The 21,462-nt window shown below is 42.8% G+C and overlaps 1 protein-coding gene across 1 annotated transcript in view; it reads right to left on the reverse strand.

The window, feature by feature from the left end:
- Gabrg3 (gamma-aminobutyric acid type A receptor subunit gamma3) overlaps positions 1 to 21,462 on the reverse strand; it is a 611,436-nt gene that overhangs the window by 228,998 nt on the left and 360,976 nt on the right. Inside the window, exons 4-5 of the mRNA XM_036189088.1 lie at positions 11,432 to 11,652; positions 9,520 to 9,602 (exon numbers count right to left, since the gene is read on the reverse strand). Of these exons, the coding sequence (XP_036044981.1) occupies positions 9,520 to 9,602; positions 11,432 to 11,652 (304 nt within the window). The remainder of the gene's footprint in view (positions 1 to 9,519; positions 9,603 to 11,431; positions 11,653 to 21,462) is intronic.

Genomic DNA, 21,462 nt, shown 5'->3' on the forward strand with positions numbered 1-21,462 from the left:
GTTGCCTTTCCTAGACGCTCCAGGGTTTCTCAGCACTGCTTGGATCAGGTTGTGTGAAAAGCAGGTGGTGTCTGAATACTGTAACCCAAAGAACTTGTGGTAAGAATTGTGGCTGTCGCTGCCTGCTGAAGATCTGGTGACTTTTTAAATGGCCTTTAGTCATGGCTTTCTGGAATATGAGAAACATGACTGTTTTCTGACTTGGTTAATTCTGCACTATTAGACTTTGATGGATCAAGTACCTTAGCAATGCCATGACCCAGTGTTTCCTTCTGGTCATCAGTTCTATGGAGAGTGGAATGTCAATAGCAACCCTGTTCCATAGTTCCTATCACAGGCATCACTACTCTTTCTTAATCATTCTCCCCGGAGGGAGAGACGACAGTGCCAAAGAGGAGGAAGTGACAGATTAGCATCCCTAATTTGAGCAAAGACAACTGGTACTTTAAGTCAGGAGACTTTGGCCACCTGTCAAAACCCCTTTAAGGCCCGCCCCCCACCGCCCTACAATGGCAGAAGCCAGTGAGTTACTCCATGGTAGACAGAACTTGAGTGTGAGATGCTCCTTACAGGCTCTTACAGTAGACAACAAGGTAGCCATCAGTGTCACACGTGGGGTGAGTGTGACCGGCACTGGCGGTTTCTATGCTGGGGTTGGGGTCCCCCAAGGGACTGCACAGCTCTGGTGGACTACACAGGAAGATCTTGTAGGGTAGAGAAAGCAACCGACCTTTACTAAGTCCTTCACCATGGTCTCATTTGGTATCTTACCTAACAAGGCTCACGTGCCTGTCTCAGGGGAATTGCAGGCACCAAACTTCTTCTCAGCCATGCCATAAGGATTTGTGCATGTCAGTTCACTCAAGCTATAATCAAATATCAGACAGGTGTGCACATCTACAGGGATGGCATGACAGGGGCAGAAAGAAGTCAGGAATGGCCCGAAGATCAGTTCTGAGTGAGGTAGACAGAGACAATGGCTGAGACTACTTCTCCCACAACTCTAGTTGAACTAGTGTTACTCCTAATAGGAAACCCAGGTAGGATCTTGAACCTCATGCACAGGGCCAGGGGTCTCTGGCACATCTCCGAAATGTGTTCAGGTGCCCCAAGGCAAATGAACTTGGGAATTTCGGTAGCTTCCCTGACACTGGGACTTTGGAGTCTACTTGTCTGGCAGGCTCGGATGCTGGTGAACACTCTGCTTGAAAGAGAGTCTGCCTCATGGAAAGAATGTATGCCTTTCTTCACACTGGAGTATTTATTTCCCAGGATATAGGACCTCTGCCGGCATGGGTTACCATTGCTATTTGGTGATTAATTCCTCTGTTGTAGAGAAAGAGTCTTCAAAGAGTACCTGTTCTCTCTTTTCGAGGTCAGAAAGCATTGGAGGAAGGCCCCACTTGCTGTGAAACACAGCCTATCTGATGATCCACCTCACTGGGTACCAGGCACTTAATTTGGACTCCAAACCCTCTAGGATGCCTCAGGAAGCATTCCCCTAAGCCAAGATTCCTCACACAGCCATGTAAAGATGTGAACATGGAAGCATCATTCACACAGTATCTGGACCACAAGCATGAAAGATGAAAGAGTGAGTTCCAGAGCTATGGAAGGTTTTTCCCCAAGCTTCTAGAAAGCCTCTAAGTCCAGGCAATGTGTGGCACAATCTGATTGCCCACTAAGGAGGTCCTGTGATGGCATTGCATGGATCTGTTAAGTTGAGAGGTTTACAAGTACTGTCAGAAAGGAAGGGTAGTACTCCACGAGGCTGCTGGAGCCCCAGCTGCCAGGCATGGAGCTGCAGGGTTTGGTGTGTTTCCTGCTGTATTATAACCTTGCTTTTATCGGATCTTATTATGTCCCATTCTTCCTTTTGGGTCTGGAAATGTTTACTTTCTGCCACTGTATATTGGAAGTATGTAGCTTTTTATTTTATTAGAGCTCATTATTTTTTTTATTTTCTGTGAGTCTCAGAAGAGACTTTGGACTTTCAAACATTGTTGGAACTGTTAAAGACTATGTAGACATTGAAATAGGATTACATGCATTTTGCATTATAAGATGGCTATGAGCCCACAGGGATCAGAGGTGGAAGGTTATGGTTTAAAAGTGATGTTTGGGTGACAAATTGCCAAAGGGTGGACTTGTGCTGGTTAACTCTGATTGCCAACTTTATAGGATTTAGAATCAGCCTGGAGATAAGCCCCTTGGTGTGGCTGTATTTCCAGAGAGTTTTAACTAAGGTAGGAAGACCCACCCAGAATGGGAGAAGCATGAGCACCAGCATTCATCTCTGCAGTGTCTGTAGATGCAATATGACCACTCCCCTCCTGCTTTGCCACCATGACTTCCCTTCCATTATAGACTACATCCTCAAAAAATAGTGAAAATAAAGCCCTCCTTCTTTACATTGCTTTTGTTTCGGGGTATTTTGTCACAGCGACAAGGCCAGTAGTAAAGACAAATAATCTAGAGACAACTTAGAGAATGAGGCACAATAGGCTCTGCTGATGTGACACTCCTGTGCCATCTTATATGAAAAATTTGAGCAGCACAGTGTTTGATGTCTTGGGGGAAAGGGCTTCAAACAATTCTCTGTGGACACTGAGTGGTATCTTCATTTAGTATCTACCGCAGTTAGTAAAGTATCTCCATTGCCACGACACAGGAGCACTGTAATGTAGTTCTGCCTTGAACACACATTATCTTCCTTCCCTTAGCCTCCTCCCAGTAGTGAAAGAGGATACAGGGACTCAGCAAACTGAATCACAAGTCTTCCTGCAGGTATGCAAGGTTTACATTAACCACAAGCATGTGATGAACGTTTACGTGCATTTATGAGCATTGTTTTTAAGTTAGTCAGGAACATCTCATGAGTGGATCACAAGACACCAAAGATGGAAAAATTAGGGAGGAATATGGGAAAATTGGAATTAAAACTAATGTTAAAAAACAGGTTTGAAACTACAGTGCTTGTTTGGTGACAACTGGGCCAGTCTCAGACAGTTCACTCACCACACGGCAGCCTGAGGAGGCTACAGAGGAACTGATTGATATATTGTTAGTTGACATGGAGACATGCCAGCATTATGCTGTGATGAGTCAGCCTATGTCCAAGTTGCCTGTCTTTAAGAGTAGCCTGTAGAGATAATTTTCATCTCTAGAAAACCCTTGCAGGGAGCAGGGTGTGGATTAGTGGTACAAGGTTCTGATTCTTAAGCTTTCTTTTTTTTTTTTTAAGATTTATTTATTTATTTAGTATGTAGACAGTGAGTATTCTGCCTGTAGGCTAGAAGAGCGCACCAGATCTCATTGTAGATGGTTGTGAGCCACCATGTGGTTGCTGGGAATTGAACTCAGGACCTCTTGAAGAACAGCCAGTGCTCTTCACCTCTGAGCCATCTCTCCAGTCCTCCAGCTTTCTTAATAACATACCTTGTTCTAGTATATTAAAATACATCAATGTTTTCAAGTTAATTTCATATCAAAATGGTAATGCTTTAGGAAGATGAGCTGAATAAAATGTAGTGTTGAAAATGATTTCACTTGTCTCTAACATACAAAATCTCAAAGCAAACTGATGGCATGCAGCTTATCTTTACAGGATAGCTCTAGCCTGAGACATATTGTGAAAGAATAAGAAATGTGAATCTGAGCATGAGGAATTAGAGGTTAGGAGGTGAATCAGTGAGTGAGCAGAGAACAAGCAGCTGGCCAGTGGAGAACAGGGTGGGGGGGGAGGGTACCCATTTCTAAACCTTGACATGTTGCAGTTCCACACTGAATATTCCTAAATTCATTGATAATCTTAAGAAATATGGGAAGCAGTTCTAGAAAAACTCAGGATAGTCTTTCTGTTAATTAAATTGGTCTGACAAAATAGTTTTAATCTTCATTTTTTCAATTCTTTGAAACTATAATATAATTACATCATTCCCTTGTCTCCTTTCCTCCATCCAACCCCTCCATATACCCATCCTTGCTCTCTTTCAAATTTCTGGCTTCTTTTTTTCTTCAATTGTTGTTAAATTCATATTTGTGCATATATGTGTATGTATGTTTATATACACACGTACATTTATATGCATACATATATATTCCTATATATGTAAATACAACCCGCTCAGTCTGTATAATGCTATTTGTATGTTTTCAGGGCTGACCATTTGGTACTGGATAACCAGTTGATGTGCTCTTCTCTGTAGAAGACTGTTTCTCCCTTTCAGCATCCTTGGGTGCCTGTAGCTTTTTGTATAGGCTTGAGGACTCTTGAGCTTTCTCTATGCACGTTAGCATGTCTATTGGCCTCATCTTTGTTCAGCTCATATTTAGGCAGTCATGTTAGTGAAACTTTATGGGTATAGCTCCCAGCATTCCTAGGAGACACACGCTCACAGCAGTATACCTTTTGCTGGAATTGGCTAACATTGAAGAGCACCTGCCTCACAGTCACAATATGAAGTTGGTCACAGTCCCCACTACTCTCTGATGACTCCTGGAGGCTAACATCGAATGCTGACTGACATTTGCTACTTTAGAGCACATGTATCTCTTTCTTGAAGTATGCTTAAGAGAAAAACAAAATACACATAACAAAAAGTCAGAAATTTTTGATGAATGTGAGATTACCTGTTATCGAGGGGAAAAATTAATTTGTGGTCAACAACAGGTTAACATTTTTCCTTCTTTTAGAGAAATTTCTCATAACTGCACAGAGCAGTGTACCTGGTATGACTAACCAGATGCCATTTCTCCCAGGTGTACAGCTTCCCTATTAAATGGGATTTCGAATGTATGACATACAGCTATCTCTTTTTTTTCTCAAGGCTGACCTTTCACTATCTTGATGATGTCCTTTGAGGTGTGACAGTTTTCAACACAATGGCACCACTTTGCCTATTTTTTCCTTTCTTATTCATAATTCTGGCTCCACAGCTAAGCCACCATCAGGTAACCCATAATCACAAGGACCTACACTCATTATCCTCCAATGGCTGCATACCTTGGTTTGGAGTGCAGCTTCCTTCTTTGGCACCTACAAATCCCAGCATCTCAATAGTGTCTGTGGAAAACGCCTTCCTTCTGCACTGAATTATTGTGGAGCCCTTACAAAACATTAATTGACCATGAATGTACTTTTACTTTTTAAATTTCAGAACTCAATTGCATTCCATGATCTGACCATAGCAATGCACTATCTTGGTTATTGTAGCTGGTTAGTTGGTTTGAAATCACATGCATGAGTCATATACATTTGTTCTTCAACAAAGAATATTTTGGACATTCTGGAGTTTTTGCAAAGTTTTTGAAGATTTTATCATGACCTTGTTAATTTGGGGGCCAAAATCTAGCTGGAGTTTTCATAAGAATTGCATTGAATCTTTTCAGAGCATTATTATCTTAAAATTAAATGTTTCTGTTCAATAACAGGATGCCTTCTGTTTATTTAGCCTGTGTTTCTTTAGATTCAATTAACTACTCTACCTTGGCTTGCACTTACCAGTCACTTCAAGAATACTGAAGACCACATGAGTGGGCTTTGGTTATTTTCATTCAACATAAATTCTGGGGTAATCTAACAACCTTGTTGCACAAACCATAATTGCCTTATTTTGGTTGCTGATTAGTCCAGATTAAGGATCTAAGAGCAACTTTCTCACCAGCCTGTGCACTGACAGGCATGGAAGTGTTTTCCACTAGGGACTGGTATTATAGCTGGGCAGATGATGTATGCCTGTAGCCCCAGTACTGAGAAGCTGAGGAAGACTGGAGGTCAGGGCAGACTATGGCTACACAGAGAATCTCTCTCTAGGAAAGAAAAGCAATAATGCTCCAAATATCCATAGGTAGGTCTTCATGACTATGTAGAGGTAGGTCTTCATGAATATCCATAGGTAGGTCATCATGATTACATGATTATATGCTTTGTTTCTCAGGGCCCAATGTCTAACTATGCAATATCTCATTCTCCTAGTATGGTTTTTGTTTTGAAAGGAACTTCTAAATTCTTTTCTATTTTTGCCATTTTATATTCCCATCAACAACATGTCCTGTGTCTTCTACTTTCTTACCATTGTGCTGTATTTCAGCCATTTTAATAATGATTAATAATGTAAGAATAGCTCTTTCTGATTCCAACTTATATCTACTAACTTTTATGATTTGTAACTTCTTTATGTACTTACTTTCTCTGTTTATCACCCTTGGTTAAATTATTATTTATAATATTTGTTTCATTTTAAAATTGTGATAAAAATACACAGAGGATTAATGAGATGAATAAGTGAATCAAGGAACTCAAATATAAAGAAGAGAGGACTGACTCCACACACTTGCTGTTGCTTCCATCTGTACTTATTATACACACACACACACACACACACACACACACACACACACACGGATGGATATATACCTCCAATGTTTCTTATGATGGGTAGACAATTTTTTTCTACCTTAGAATACTGTGAAAGCAATATACAATTTTAAAACACTTTTCATAATATATAGGTCTTTCCCAGGCTGTTGCATCCACACGGTTCTCTCTGGTGACTTTGAGCAACAGCAGCATCCAAAGCAAGTAGCCAACCTTGTAATCACTAAGTGTGCAAAATGGGCACTGAAGAATGCTTTGTTTCTGAGTTATGGAGCTCAGTATGTTGCAATCAATATATCTGCAATTTTGGGTGTTTTCAACCCAACAATGCATCCATCTGGATGTATTTGCACTATAAATTGAAAAGCACTTGTACATTGTAGCTGTGGCAATCAGCTCCATCAGCATTTCAAAGGCCATATGATTTCTGAAAATTAAACCACAAATGAAATAACATTCATGGGAATATATTCTGATCAATCAGCCGAGCAGAGAGGAAGATTTTTTCACAATGCTAATATTTAACCAAGAGAAAACCAATAAGGAAATAAACTACATTCAAAATAACTGTAAAGAAAGAATAAAAATAGCCATTAACACACATTTTGTCTTTTAACTTAATTGTTTTTCTACAAAGAACCTCAAGACACATATTATAGGGGCTGTAGTGACAGCTCAACAGTTAAGAGTGAATATTGCTCCTGCAGAAGACCCAGATTCATGCTCACAACCCACAAGGTGTGGCTCACAACCACCTGTAACACCAGCTCCAGGGGGGATATAGTGCCCTCTGGCTGCCATCAAGGGTATACAAATAAAGATGCAGCCAAAATACTCACACAGAGAACATTTTTTAAAAAATCTTTTTGAAAGCTCCTCTTTATAAGACTATATATATGTTACTTATCTTTTAATTTACTGTGATCACCTTCCACAACTGTTCTATACCAGACACAGAATTAATTATGTCTGGTCTCACAAATTATAATAGACTGCTTCCTGGTACTTTATTCTAATTAATAACTAGTTCCAGAAGGGATATATATTTTATATCCTTTCTTACACACTAAAATAATTTTATTTCTATAAGCTATACTCTCCCTAGAAATAGAGCAAATGTCATGCACACATAATCCTGTTCTGGAATGTAAGATTTAGAAGATTCTGCAGAATAGTGAAACAAGTTTTGAAAGCGTGAGGGTGTAAAGGAAACTGACAGGAAGAAACAGTATTGTAAGGGTGTGCCTGAGATGGGACACTTGGAGCCCTGTCATCTCTGCTGGCTTCCTCAGGAGCCTGAGGATTCCACCCAGGTAAGGAACAAGGCCAGGCCCTGGCAGAAGGTAAGATTCCAGAGGCAAAAAGCCCTCAGCTGGAGGTCTCTTGAAGGAGTCTCTAAAGGAGCCTCCTATCCACCCTTGCTTGTGAAGGGATGCATGAGCAGAAGTGCTTTTCTAACTTATGAATTTATACTTTGGAGCCTGAAGTTGCAAGAATGTATAGACTTAAGTTCACACCATATGTACAACCCAGCTTCTCTGGCTTAAACTTTAAAGTGACAGAAAAAGGAACCACTAACTAATGTGCCAACATGTATGACTCACAGTGACATCCTGCTGAGTAAAAGAGACCAGACACCAACTATGAAATTATCGAGCAGGCAGCTAATATGCAGTGATACAAACCAGATCAATAATTACCATGGGGTGAAGATGGGAATCACTTGCAAAGATGGGAAGATGGGTACAAATTTAGTAAGTTCAATGCATGCTTAGAAAGCATAAGGCCTCAATAAATTCACAAAGAAACTCTTAGAAGAGGTCCTAGGAAACATTAATTCAAATTGACAAATGACTCAGAAACTAATTGTGCAAAGCTGTCCCACAGAGATGAATAGTTTTGAAAATTTTTCAAAATAGAAGTCATCAAAAATTTGATAAAGAAATCTAAAATTGAGTAGGGGATTAGACAAAAGAGTGAATGGAAATCCTGTTAGTATAATGTAACCACTTAAATTACAAACTCAATAGATGAGGCAACAGCATGTCGACATATTGGAAAGAACAGCAGAAGCATCTGGAAGGGTGGTAAATAAGGACTGCACAGATCACTCAGAATCACGCCATGTGTCCACATGTGCCCAAACAGCTCACAAGAATGCTGCAGAATCTGCCATTCTCTGACTTTTAAATACAGTAACAACTGCCTAGGGATCTGTATGTAACCTTACCACACCAGAGACAGGCACATTCAAGTGCTGGACACCAGCCATGTGCTATCAACAAACACAGTAAGTTTAGATTCAGATACTTAATAGCTGTTCTTTGCATGAGATCATTTTTTTAACCAAGTCTAGGAGGTCAGTTAAACTCTGTGTTGCATCTTGAATTCTTCTGAACTTAAAACCAATTCTAAAGTGTGTCTGTCTCCTGATACCACAGTCTGTCTGCCTGAGGCTCCCTCAGACTTACCAGACATGCTTTCTATTCAGTTTTAAAGAAAGCCAATACAGTTATTTAAATGTCTGTGAGTCTTACATACATATGAAAGTACTTGTGATTAATACATTAAAAATAAACCACCATAAATTCAATAGGTGAATTTCCATAGTGACCTTTGCTTAAAAGCTTTGTAAGTCAGCAAATGCATCTGATATTTGATATTTCCTTGTGGATGTGCTCAGGCACTTAGCGTTAGGAATGATCTAAATCAAGTACCACCTGGTCCAGAAGACATATAAGTGCATTCGAAGGGAAGATCTGACCTTCTTCATCAAAAGGCAAATCTTTAAGGTATTAAACCTAAAAATGTGGCAAAAAATTGCAAAAATAGGCATAGCTCATTAGTATTGGTCTCCCTGGCGAGCGAATGTACCGCTTAGCCTCTGAATCCTTCAGTACCATCATCAGTAACAGAGTCACTCACTCCTTAATCAAATTTACCTGTTTTGCAATGTTCTGTGTGACGAAGTCTAAAGTAAAACCATCCTGGTGGCCAGCGACACAACTACTGCTGGTTTTCTTTGGTTGTGTAGTAACAGAGTCACCCAACAGCAGGGCTGTGCACTGGAAACCAGACCCAGTCCAGCCAAACCCAGCCCCAGAACTCCCCACCCAGATGCAAATCCCCTGTGTACTCACAGCTAGAGAAGGTCAGTGGGCAGGCATGAGCATCCATGGGGAAGTTGTGCAGCTGCAGCTGGCACTCTGCATTGATAGTGAGCCTGTGAAGGAGACCAGTATCATTTGGGATCAGTGACAGTGTTGCCACGGCCTCCAAGGTGGGTAAGGTATCACACTGCAGAAGCATGCATGCATGCATGCTGGTGGTGGTGGGGGGTAGGGGTGGTGGTTATGGTGGGGGTTAATGCCAGGACACACTGTCCCCCTCACTCTGGTTCATTAAGTGGGGCCCTCTTACTGATTGCTTTCTTACTGTGCTATTCTGTTTTGCTTTTAAGTAGAGGGAATTCTAAGAAAACTCCAGCAGTGCCTAGAAACACAAGCCAAGTCACAGTGGGGGAAAAACCAGCTGTTGTTTTCTAAGCCACTGTTTCTTTTTGTTCCAATAAAATCTTTCTACTTGAAACTGGTGTGCTGGTCCACACAGGTATTAGGCCAAATCCATCCACTTCCATGGCGTTTCTTCTTTGGTTACCTCTCCCTATTGCCCCAAGCAGGTGGCCGCTGTACTATTCAAGTACATTTCATGTTCCCTGTGTGTCAAAATTCTTATCATAGATCTAGGACCAGCCAAGCCCAGGACTGTTTTGCTCAGGATCACCTTCTCTTCTGAGTCTCTTTCCTAGTCCTTCATAATTGATGAGAAGCCTGTTAGAATTTCTGTCTTTCTTAGCCCTTGGCATCACCAAACATGCTGTGGTTCTTTGCTGTTCGTCCTTGTCTGGAAGCTTCCTTCCCTTGGGCTCTGGTGATGCCTTCACATTTTGATGTCAGAGTGTGTCTACTGGTGCTGTGGGAACTTTAGTGTTAGGAATCACAATTTCTCCTCTGTGCCATGATCACTCATAATTAAAATCTCTATAATGAATATGGAATGAAAAAGAACTTTTGAAGCTATGAGGAAGAGATGCTTAAGGGAGCCAGGGAAAAGCAGTGTGTTCCAAAGGAAGTCACTTTTTCTTAATTTATGGTCAATCTGAAATGCCCTTCAGCCTGGGAAAGGAGACTAGTATATGCTTAGGAACCTTAAACCTGTAATAGGGAGTAGGTGAACTGGTCACCTCTGTCAGGCTCCTTAATCCCTCCCCTCTCCTTTTATGGAGTTCTGAGTTCTGTGGAGAGGCCTCTTTAAGGTCTCTCTTTCCTTAGCTCCTGTGACCTTACTTGCAGAAGAATTAATGTGTTTGTCTAGATAAAGGAAGTACTGTCTTTGGAAGTCAAGGTCCCAAGAAGTCCACAAAGCACTCAGCACCCTGGATAGAACAGATGCCCAGCAGGGAGCCCCCATCTGGAGTTTTACTGTAATCCTTTGTGTTCCAGGAAAACATTTGAGACAAAAGGGTCTCCAGTTTTTTACAAGTCAGGGCTTGAATAGAACGATTCTCTTCATTTGTATTTCCTGAGTATAGCAGCAAGTAATACTACCTTCGATTCCATTAATAAAGAGTCAGTTTAAAAAAACTGAGCTATGTGGAACCTGCATTATTGGACTGGACTAGGCCCTCTGCATACAAGAGACAGTTGTGTAGATTGGTCTGTTTGAGGGGCCCTGGCAGTGGGATCAGGATCTATCCCTGGTGCATGAACAGGCTTTTTGGAGCTCATTACCTATGGTGTGACACCTTGCTCAGTCTTGATGCAGGGGGGAGGGGCTTGGTCTTCCCTCAACTGAATGTACCAGGTTTGCTGACTTCTCATGGGAGGCCTTTCCTTTTTGGAGGAGGGGAAGGGGATTGGGGCAGGGAGGAAACCTGCAGGGAAGTGGGAGGAAGAATGAGAGGGGGATCTGTGGTACGTATGTTAAACGAATAAAAATATTCTTAAATAAAAAATAAAGTTAAAAAAAAAACTGAGCTATACAACATCTTACCTTAATGTGTAAAGAATTTTTCCATCATTCCAGATTCTCAGAAGTTGGTTGGGTGTGGTGATCCAATGAGCCTCTGCTGTTTTAGAGTTTCTGAAGATGGTGTCTGGGATCCATATCAAGCCAACCATGTTGCTGTTCAGAGTAAGTATTTTCATTGTACTGTTGAATCGAAGGCGGCTGTCTGTCCAGGTTTGAGCAAAAAATATATCAATTTGGTATTCCTGAAACAGAGAAAAGATACTTTCCCTTAATCTGTGGTCAATCTGAAAAGCCTTTTAGCCTGGGAAAGGAGACAGGTAGGTGCTTAGGAACTTTAAACCTATGAGATGTAACAGGTAGGTGAACTGGTCACCTCTGTCCTGCTCCTGAATCCTTTCATCCCTGTAGGAGGCTGACCTTTCACAGGGCTTCAAAGATTTAAGGAGCCTGAATGTCAATGTGCTGTGCTGTCTTGGTCCAAAGTTTGGTTTTCTCCACATTCTCACCCTGCCCTTCTTCTCTTTGTGAGTAGCTGATAAACTGTCTGGCTTAGCATATTCACATCCAACAAACACTAATTGACATGATCAGCAAACAATAGGGTGGAATCCTTGATGCAATTTTGTTAACCTTAAGTTGCAATAAGAATATACAATCTGATGGGAGTTGAAGAGAGAACACTACACACTTCAGGATGTGGTGCAGATCCTAAACTAACCTAAACTTGGGCACCTGGTGTGATAACTCAGAGCCAATGCTCTATACAGTGAGGAAAAAAATGCCCCCTTCCTAAATGTGTAAATAAAATGATGAAACAGAAATGTGGATGCTGAGCACCGAGAGTCAGTAACTTATAAATACTAGCTCATGAAATGATTCGTCATTTTATTCAACAGTCTTCCCAAATCACACAACCTTAGGAGGAAGAGGAAGTACAAGAAATAAACAGCACAAAACTGGAGTGAAAAACCATCAAAGGCAATGTTGATTTTAACAGAAGGCTGAGGCGGGGGAGAGTAGCAGTGGTGGAGGTTAGGGTCACACAGGCAAAGATCCAGTGTTGAAAACTGTTGTTCCAGGGTTCACAGGCCCAATATGACTTCATTGTGATGATCAGAGAATTGAGACAGGGCCAAGAGCACTACAGAATACAAGGAATGTCTCTGCCTTATCCGTTTCTAAAGCTGTTTTGCAACCACACTGAAAAATCACCATAGGTCTGGGGACAGGTGGATTTCGCGGCTGATCTCAAAAGCTTGCTCTTTCATACTTTCCATTATGTATTGGGTATTATAATTTCCTTGCTTTACAGAACATGAACTCAGTAGCTTTCAATGAACTAGGTAATTCCATCAATCAAGCTTCCAGGAAAAGAAGGCCCCTGAGACTCAGCTAGAGTTCCATTAACTAATGTTTCCCTTACCACTGCTTTATTACATTGACCACGCTAGGCCCTGTAGCCCTCAGAGAAAGCAGCACTTATAAGGAGAAAAGGTCATGGTCATCAGGGAGCTTGTTTGCCAGTCAAATAAGACAAATCTTAAGCTAAAAAATTGTGTATTTTAGTGTCATAATACCATGCACACGCAGAGAAAATAGTTTGGATTCTGTTCAGAGAAAACCAAGCATGTTGTATGCATTCACTGAAAGTCCACATGCTGGAAATCTCCATTTGAGAGTCTAGTGTCTGGAGTGTAATTTGGATTAGGTGAGGTTAAGTTCCCTATCATGGTGTTCATGGCTTTTCAAGAAAAGGAAGACAGACTGGCGGAACAGCTCAGCATGAAAAGCTCTCTCTGTGCAAGCCTGAAGGGTTAAGATTAATCCCAAGGGGCCCATGACGAGAGGAGACACTGAACTCCTGAAAGTTGTGTTCTGACCTCCACAGATGCACTGTGTCCCAGGTGGGCCCACATTCACACACAGATTGAGATGGAGACAGAGAAGGGGGAGGGAGGCAGGAAAAGAAAAGGAGGGAGAAGGAGAAGGGGGAGGGGATATAAAATGAACAAAAATGTAAAATTAAATACATCATGGTTGAGTCCAGAAATTGGTAATTGAGAGAAGAGAGACTGAAGGCAGCAGGCTTCTGTCTCACCATGGGGCACCTGCCTCCTCTGCGCTGTGTTAAGACTCAACAATAGACACCATGCCCTTGGGCAGCTAGCCTCCAGAAACGTGGACTGAGAAAATGTCTATTCTTTATACATACCCTAGTTTGTGGTACAACTCTCTAGAAACAGAAAACAGCTCAGAGCAGTGTCCAGGCCTTCATCTACAGAGAAGGGGAAGTTAAGAACACAGAAGCCAAGTTTATGTGAGCTTCTGAGCAGCCAAGAGGAAAGCTGATCAGGAAACTTCCCCAGAAGACTCAATCCAAAGTCAACTCAGAAGCTCTCAGGAGGGATAGAAAGGGGGTGCATCCAGACAGGAAGGGAGGCGGACTGGGACTGGGAGAAGTAGGGAGATGTATGGCATGATGAAAAAATCCATTTTCCATAAAAGAAAAAGAAATATTGACTGACACAGGGGTCATGAACTTGGGACTAAACGCTAGCAGCTTAGTGACAAGTATGGGTTAAATACATTGAATCTAGCCCATGACAAGGCAGAATGAATGTCTAATGAGTACACAGCTCTTTGAGCAGAGGTGGGAAATAAGGTTAATGAGCAGATATTGAGTGCTATGACTGTGCTTAGGAACATGGGGAAAGAATTCTTCCGGAACAAATGCAGGGATTTGGAAAGTAGTTGTAAAAGAGAAAAGAGGATGCCATCAAGAGTCTGGAAGGGCAGACAGCAGCAACAGCCCTCACCCCATCAGGACAGAATCATCCGGAGCTGCCCCGAGCCCCAGAATCAGTCATGTAGAGATAGCACCTCCAGCACTGAAACCACGAAAGGGGTTCAGGGGCACTCTGAAAACTCTCAGGAAAAGAGATTTAAATGAAGTGTGGTTCCTCTACTGAAAGCTGACACAGCTATGGTAACTGTGGTCTGTCCTCCTTACTTGAAGCTCCACATCTGGAAATTTGACCAAGCATGATGGAAAATACCGAACCTGTACAGAACATATACAGAATTTCCCGTCCTTGTTTGAATTAGGCAGCATCTGCAGTGCCTTGGTATTATGAGTCACCCAGAGGTAATTTAAAGTACACAGGAGGACTGCTTCAGCTGTATGTAAGTGTTAGAGAATTTTGCATTAGGGACTGCTATCTGTAGTGGGTAGCTGTTCCAGCTTTGACCTTGAAGCACCACTTCACTGAGGTAGCCACTAACTGTCGTGCCTACTTATGACATAGCCCTGGGGCATGGCCAAGATGGGAGCCCTTAAGACTCAAGATCATCCATGCAGGCCCTCTTGGCTCCTCATGATCTTGGATGCTGGATGGCAGACAGAGTCAAAATTCTTCAGTGAACTCCACTAGACTGCACCTCACCTCTCCCGGATCCTGTAACCAACCCCTTTATTGGCTGTAAGTTACCCCAAAATAAACCTCCTTTTAACTAACTGGAGTTGCCTTGTTAAATCCCCACATTAACTGTCTGTGGACTTAGGTATCTAAAGTGGTTCTCTCTCTCTCTCTCTCTCTCTCTCTCTCTCTCTCTCTCTCACACACACACACACACACACACACACACACACACACACACGCACCCTCAGGTCGGGTGTGCATGATTTTCTATGAGAAGAGAGGAAATGAAGGCTATGGGAGAAGCAGCAGCAAACACAGACTTATCATGTCAGTACCACATGGAGAAAGAACCCGCTGACATAGCTGGGCACCAGCTAGGCCCATAAGAAGTTAAGTTTTAAGAATTTCTGCAAACAGAACCTCAAGTCAAGAAAACAATAAAAATGTAAGACTTAGCTCTTCCTGTACATTCCCATCTCTCATGAGAAGACAGCAGCTTGGAAACAAGGCTTCAGACTCCCAAGGATGATGACCCCCCACTTTACAATGATCAAACAAGTTAAGTGAAAAAGAAAAAAATCCCAACAACAGAGTCAAGAGCCAGGGGGGAAATAATACTACCCAAAGACAGAACCAACAAACAGCCAAGAAACCTGGTGACACAGCCCCTCTCCAGCACCTTCCCAGAGGGGTCTCCGAAGTGTGGCAGTGGTTGGACTGTTATATTGTGGGCCTTTCCATCTTAGCGCACATACCACAAGGAGGGATGCTCAGGTAATTTTTTTTGGCTCACATGTCAATAAAAGTCAATGTGGATTTGATTAGTGATGCTGTTTTCCACAGAGGACTAGTTCCAGCACCTTTCATACAGCAAACTCTGTAGGTGCTCATCTTGTCCACAACATAGCAAAGTACATGCACAGCCTCTGTTCTTCCTGTTGTGTATCTCTACTCACCTCTAGATAGCTCAGAATGCCAAATGCCATATAAGTGTAGTATATGAAGTTATTATACTGTGTTCTTTAGAAAGTAATGACAAAAAAATCTGGTATATCTTTTGTCCAGACACATGCACCACAGGCATAGGCACATAGTACCTGAAGGGGCCAAGGAGACCAATGAGCCCTGGAAAACACCAAGAGAGTGCAATAGTGCTCACAGTGTGGTAGGTCTACATAATATCACATTCCACTGGACTCAGTAAAGTACCCAGCACACAGCAAATCCAAATATTGCCTTTTGGACCTATGTGCAATTCTTTTAAAAATATTTTTTCTCTGCAGTTGGTTGAAGCCACAGGGGCAATGACCATAGATGCAGAGGGTCAACTGAAAATTGGTAACCTTGACCTTTGGCATGGAAAGAGCTGAGCGTTTGTCTTGTCTCCCTTGAAGAATAGAGAGGTCTATTTTCTTTAACAGAGAAGGAACACCCACCAGCTGGATACAGAACACAGGGCTCACTGGACTGTTGCCAAGCAGTGCAGCTCCTTTCCTTCAAACAAATGAACTTGCTTCCCCTGAGGTATGGACTTGGTCACTTCAGTCATCATTAGGTGAGATGTGAGAGTGCTGTGTACTCCACTGGGGTGGGGTACTTGAAGAGCCTCCTTGAAAGCCCCAAGAACCCACACAGATAAAAGCTCTACACATACCAGCTAAACATAGTATGAACAGTTCTTCCCAGACCATCCGTGAGAAGGGCAAAGCCCAGCCTGTTTCACTGACATAGGGTAGAATAAGGTCCCTAGGATGTGGAGTTGGCAGACATAGGAGGACTTCATTGGTGACTTAATGGGAACTGCTAGTCAAGGTGCTCAGTGGCCCTTGCTGATAGGCAGTGGACAAGGTCATGCTCAGCAGAACAGGTTACAAATGGCAAAGCCATCTATGGTATTTTGAATGAGATGGCCTTACATAGGCTCATACATTTGTGTGCTTAGTCTCCAGTTGATGAGCTATTGGGGAAGGATTAGGAAGTGGGACCTTGTTGGAATAGGTGGAGCCTTGTTGGAGGAGGGTCACTAGGGGCTTTGAAACCTTAAAGCTCATATCAGCTCCAGTCAGTCTCTGCCTCTGACTCTTTCTCCCTCCCTCCCTTTCTCTCTCCCTGCTGTCTGTGGATCAGGACTTTTTCAGCACCGTGCCTGCCTGCCTACTACCATGCTCTCTGTCATGATGATGATGGATTAACCCTCTGAAACTATGAGCAAAACCTCAATTAAATGCTTTTTTTAAAAAAATAAGAGTTGCCTTGCCACAGCAATAGAACAGTGACTAAGGCAGCCTCCTTCAGCTCAGACTAGATTAGGCAAGCACCCTGTCTCCTTCAGATGGCAGGATCTGGTGTGGTGATTGTTTGTGAGTAAGTGGCTCTACGGAATAGAGAGCGCACTCAGCACACTTAAGTTTGATATATGAGTAGCCAGAGTGGCATATACAGCTGCATGTAACTGCTAACTCCTTTCCTTTAACATTGGTCTTCTGAGTTAACAGATGAGAAGAGGCTAGGAATGTCTCCCAAGGAAGGCTAGAGTCCCTGATAGGCCATCACTGTCAAAGGGACCAGTAATAATGCCAGCAGAGCAGGCTGGGCTTAGTGATTCTCAAGAGTTAGTCTGGGGTCCACTTGCTTACCTGACAACTGCATGTGTCAGCACAGAGGTATGGCTCTGTGCAATCTCTAGGCACTGCGAAGGAGCAAGTAAGTTAATTCTTGGCTCTTTGAGAGCCCATCCAGCAATGGTGTCCACCTTCTGCTGTGGGATGTCATTCTGTATGCTGTAAATATGTGTTGCCCTGATTGGTTGATAAATAAAATGCTGATTGGCCAGTAGCCAGGTAGGAAGTATAAGTGGGATGTGAGCAGACGAGGAGAATTCTGGGAACAGGAAGGCTGAGTCAGGAGTCACCAGCCAGATACAGAGGAAGCAAGGTGACAAGGCATAACAGAAAAGGTACCAAGCCATGTGACTAAACATAGATAAGAATTATGGGTAAATTTAAGCGTAAGAGCTAGTCAGTAATAAGCCTGAGCTAATGGCTAAGCAGTTTCAATTAATATAAGCTTTTGAGTAATTATTTTATACACACGACTGCAGGGTCCTGGTGGGATGGGAGAAACCTTCTGACTACAAACTTCTGCTCAAAGTTCATCAAGGACATATATGCTTCCATGTATTTGTTTATTTCATGCTAGAGTAGGAGAATTGAATTTCAAGAATCACAGTGAAGTTACTCATATGTCAAAGTTATTTTGAACTCTTGTAGCCCAATTAGTCCTTCCTCCAATGGGCATTTCATTGTACTGTAACAGACAGAGCAGCCAAGGGCCCTTCTCAGCAGCTCAGTTTGTTTCCTGATTCCTATCCCCACCAGTGCTCTAGGTGCATCTCCTCTTCTTTTGACAGTTTAAAGTGAAGGTCTGAAGTTGTACAGCAAGAGGGGAAGTGCTGCCAAACGCTGCTGCTGGTGGATGATGCACTCTGGACCAGGAGGCTGGGTTATTGAGGCAGAAACAGAAATGACACATCCACGAAGGGCCTACAACATTCATTCTTACGCAAGCACACAGCCACTGAGCCTCCAATTCTCTGTGGAAAATCTCCTTTCTGGGCATGACTGGGAGAGAGGGAGTAGGTACCATTTCAAAGTATGACTTCACGCCCTATGTCAAAAGGGACCTAGAGCAGAAATGTCTTCTTCTGCTATGTTTCTAAACTACCTACATTAGTCTCTCCTACATTCCCCAGCCTCAGCTCTTCATCTGAAAAAGAGGGGTACTGGATCAGATTAAATTCCAGCAACCCTTCAACTCCCACCATCTGGGTTTGCACACTCTGGCCTAGACCTTGCTTGCAACTGTTCAAACTGATCTCCTATTTAATATCCTTGTGTCTTGCTTTTGCAGGTCTGTGGAGGAATGGTTCCATGTGGTCCATCTTCCACTGCTTAGAGGAACTTTAGTATGTGTGAATTCTGTGTGGATTGTTCATGAACTAGCCATGAGGCGGAGGCTGAAGAAAAAGGAGCTAATCCAAACTCCACACTAGTTTCCTGTAGCAGAAAGGAGCAGCCCACAGTGTCCTCCCGTGGTAAGGGTGGCCAACCTGCTCTCCATTCTGAAATCTTTCCACAGACTCCCAGTTAAGAGGGCGTAGGGCTGAGGAGTGCACAGGTTTTATTGTGTCTACATTTGACTAAATGTTGGTGCAACACTCCCACCCACAGAGAAATGTTTTCCTTTCTCTCATAAAGTTTCTTTGTAATGGCATTAATCATCCATCATTTCTGCAGAGGAAAAAATACTCTTGCAAATTCTTTCTAAAAATAAACAGCATTTTACACAATTCATAATTGGCAATGAAGGAAACATGTCTGACATTCTACTAATTTAACAGTAAAATTTATCAGAACTCTCCCTGTGTACAGCGCTGTGTTGGTGGAGGTCCTGTGCTTATCTTTGTGTTAGTAATTAAAGGGCTTAATGATGCCAAAATAAGCTGGGAGTTCTGCACCATGTGGAGCAATCTGACAAAACAGAAGAAAAATCATGCTTCTTAATAATATCCATCTGTAACTTCTAAAAGATTCAAAAGTCAGTTCCTCCCAGTTTTTCCACTTCTCTGACACTAAGAGAGACCTGTGGTTTCTGGGCACACTACCTCCAGTGAGTTCAGTACAGTCTCTCTCCCCCAGTAGGCCCTTCCCCATTAACACATGGTTTAGCATGCTCACACAAGCATGGGCACAAGAAGCTGCTGAATCTGGAGCAAGACTCTGGGATCAGCACATGCCAGCCCAGCCATACTCTCTCATAAAAAGAAAAAGGGAAGGAAGGGAAGGAAGAAGAGAGAAAGGGATGGGAGAAATGAACGTGTGGGAGGAAGAACAGAAGAAAATTAAAAGCTGTTGTCAAGTGTTCTTTGTAAAATAATAATCACAGACACTTGATAACCAAGATAGTTGCCATCACTAATCTGAAAATCTGCAGATAAAATGAGTTAGTCTTTTTTGTTTCTTCTTATCATGGTGGAAGACTAATGGACATATGTTTTTTTCAGGGTTATTTCCTCAACTCTACCATAGCTTGAGTCTCAGCTGCAGTCTTCAAAGCCTGCAGTCACCCTACCTAGGGGGCTCTGTGCCTTCCTTGCATGCCCTGGTTACCCTTGTGTAGCAGGAATCTTAAAGAGTCTTATTAATAAAATCAAGCCCGAGGCCAGTTATTGGGGTGACGGCTGGAAGATCAGAGAGACAGAACAAGCCACAGCTTCCTCACCCCACCAGTTCCTCAGCTGGTCTTGTTTCCTCAGACTGCATGCCTCAGTCCTCATCCCAATGGCTCTCAGCTGAACTGCTGCTCGAAAGCCTGAATGCTTAACCAGACAAAACGCTTAACTAGCTCTGGTGCCTGGTTTTCATGCCTTATATATCTTTCTGTTCTCTGCCATCACTCCCTGAGATTAAAGGCTCTCTTTCTGGGATTAAAGGTGTGAATCACCATGCCTGGATGTTTCCAATGTGGCCTTGAACTCACAGAGATCTGCCTGGCTCTGCCTCCCGAGTACTGGGATTAAAGGTGTGTGCTACCACTGCCATTCCTCATGTTTAATATTGTGGCTGTCCTGTTCTCTGAGCCCAGATAAGTTTATTTCGGGGAACACACAATATTTCAGGGAATGCAATACCACACCCTTGTATTTTGAAGCCCTCAGCTACACTTTCTTTCTAGGATTCCCAGCTCCTCTGTTACTGAAAGTGTATCATCCACTTTATCATCTGGTCCTTTACCACACTAGACGCTGTCTAGCCCCAGGAGATACAGACAGCATTTGAACTGAGGTTGAGGTGTCTTGGGACAAACTGCACCAATCAGGTGCAAGAGACAGGCCATGAAGACAGAGGCCCTTGGATGAAGGAGCAGCTATATAATACCAACTCCCCCAATCTCCTAAGGGGAAAAGGGAGAGGAGGTTATAGGAGCAGGCCTTAACAGAGTGAAGAGGACTCAAAGGGAAGAGAGGGAATTCTGTCAGAGTAGTGGTAAAAGGCTGTCATGTGGTGAAGAACCTGTAATTGTTACAGAGTGAGGTGGAGTTTGTCAGCATATAGAGAATTCTGTCACAGTGGAGAGGACTCTGCCAAAGTGACAAGGACCCTGTCAGCATGGGGAGGACCTTATTCATTGTGAGGAGGATTTGGTCAGCCTGGGGAGGATTCTGTCAGAAAGGATAGGACTCTGTAAAATTGGGGAGAACATTGTCAGTGTAAGTCCCTGTCAGAATGAGAAGGAGTCCGTCTTCTCTACACCAGAGAGCCCAAGAAAAGGGACTTGATCACCCACTTCTGGAATCAAAGACGAAGAACTTGGTGTTTGGTGCCAGCCTGTGGCACTGTGTCAGCTGCCATAATCACCTAACACACACACAGGAGACGGCCCCTTAGCACACTTTGAAGCCAAATGCCCTAGAGTAAAGGGATGGGTTATGTCAAGGTGGAATTCAAAGCTGGCCGAAGGCTTTGTGACATTTGTTCTCAAGTGCAGTGCCCGTAGTTCCAGGGTTTTCATTTAAAATTCACCCGTTTGCGTGCCCAGAGCACTCGCTCTAGTGGTTCTTGAATGTCTTCCTGT

The sequence above is a fragment of the Onychomys torridus genome, chromosome 1 (assembly GCF_903995425.1).
Source record: "Onychomys torridus chromosome 1, mOncTor1.1, whole genome shotgun sequence".
Lineage (NCBI taxonomy): Eukaryota > Metazoa > Chordata > Mammalia > Rodentia > Cricetidae > Onychomys > Onychomys torridus.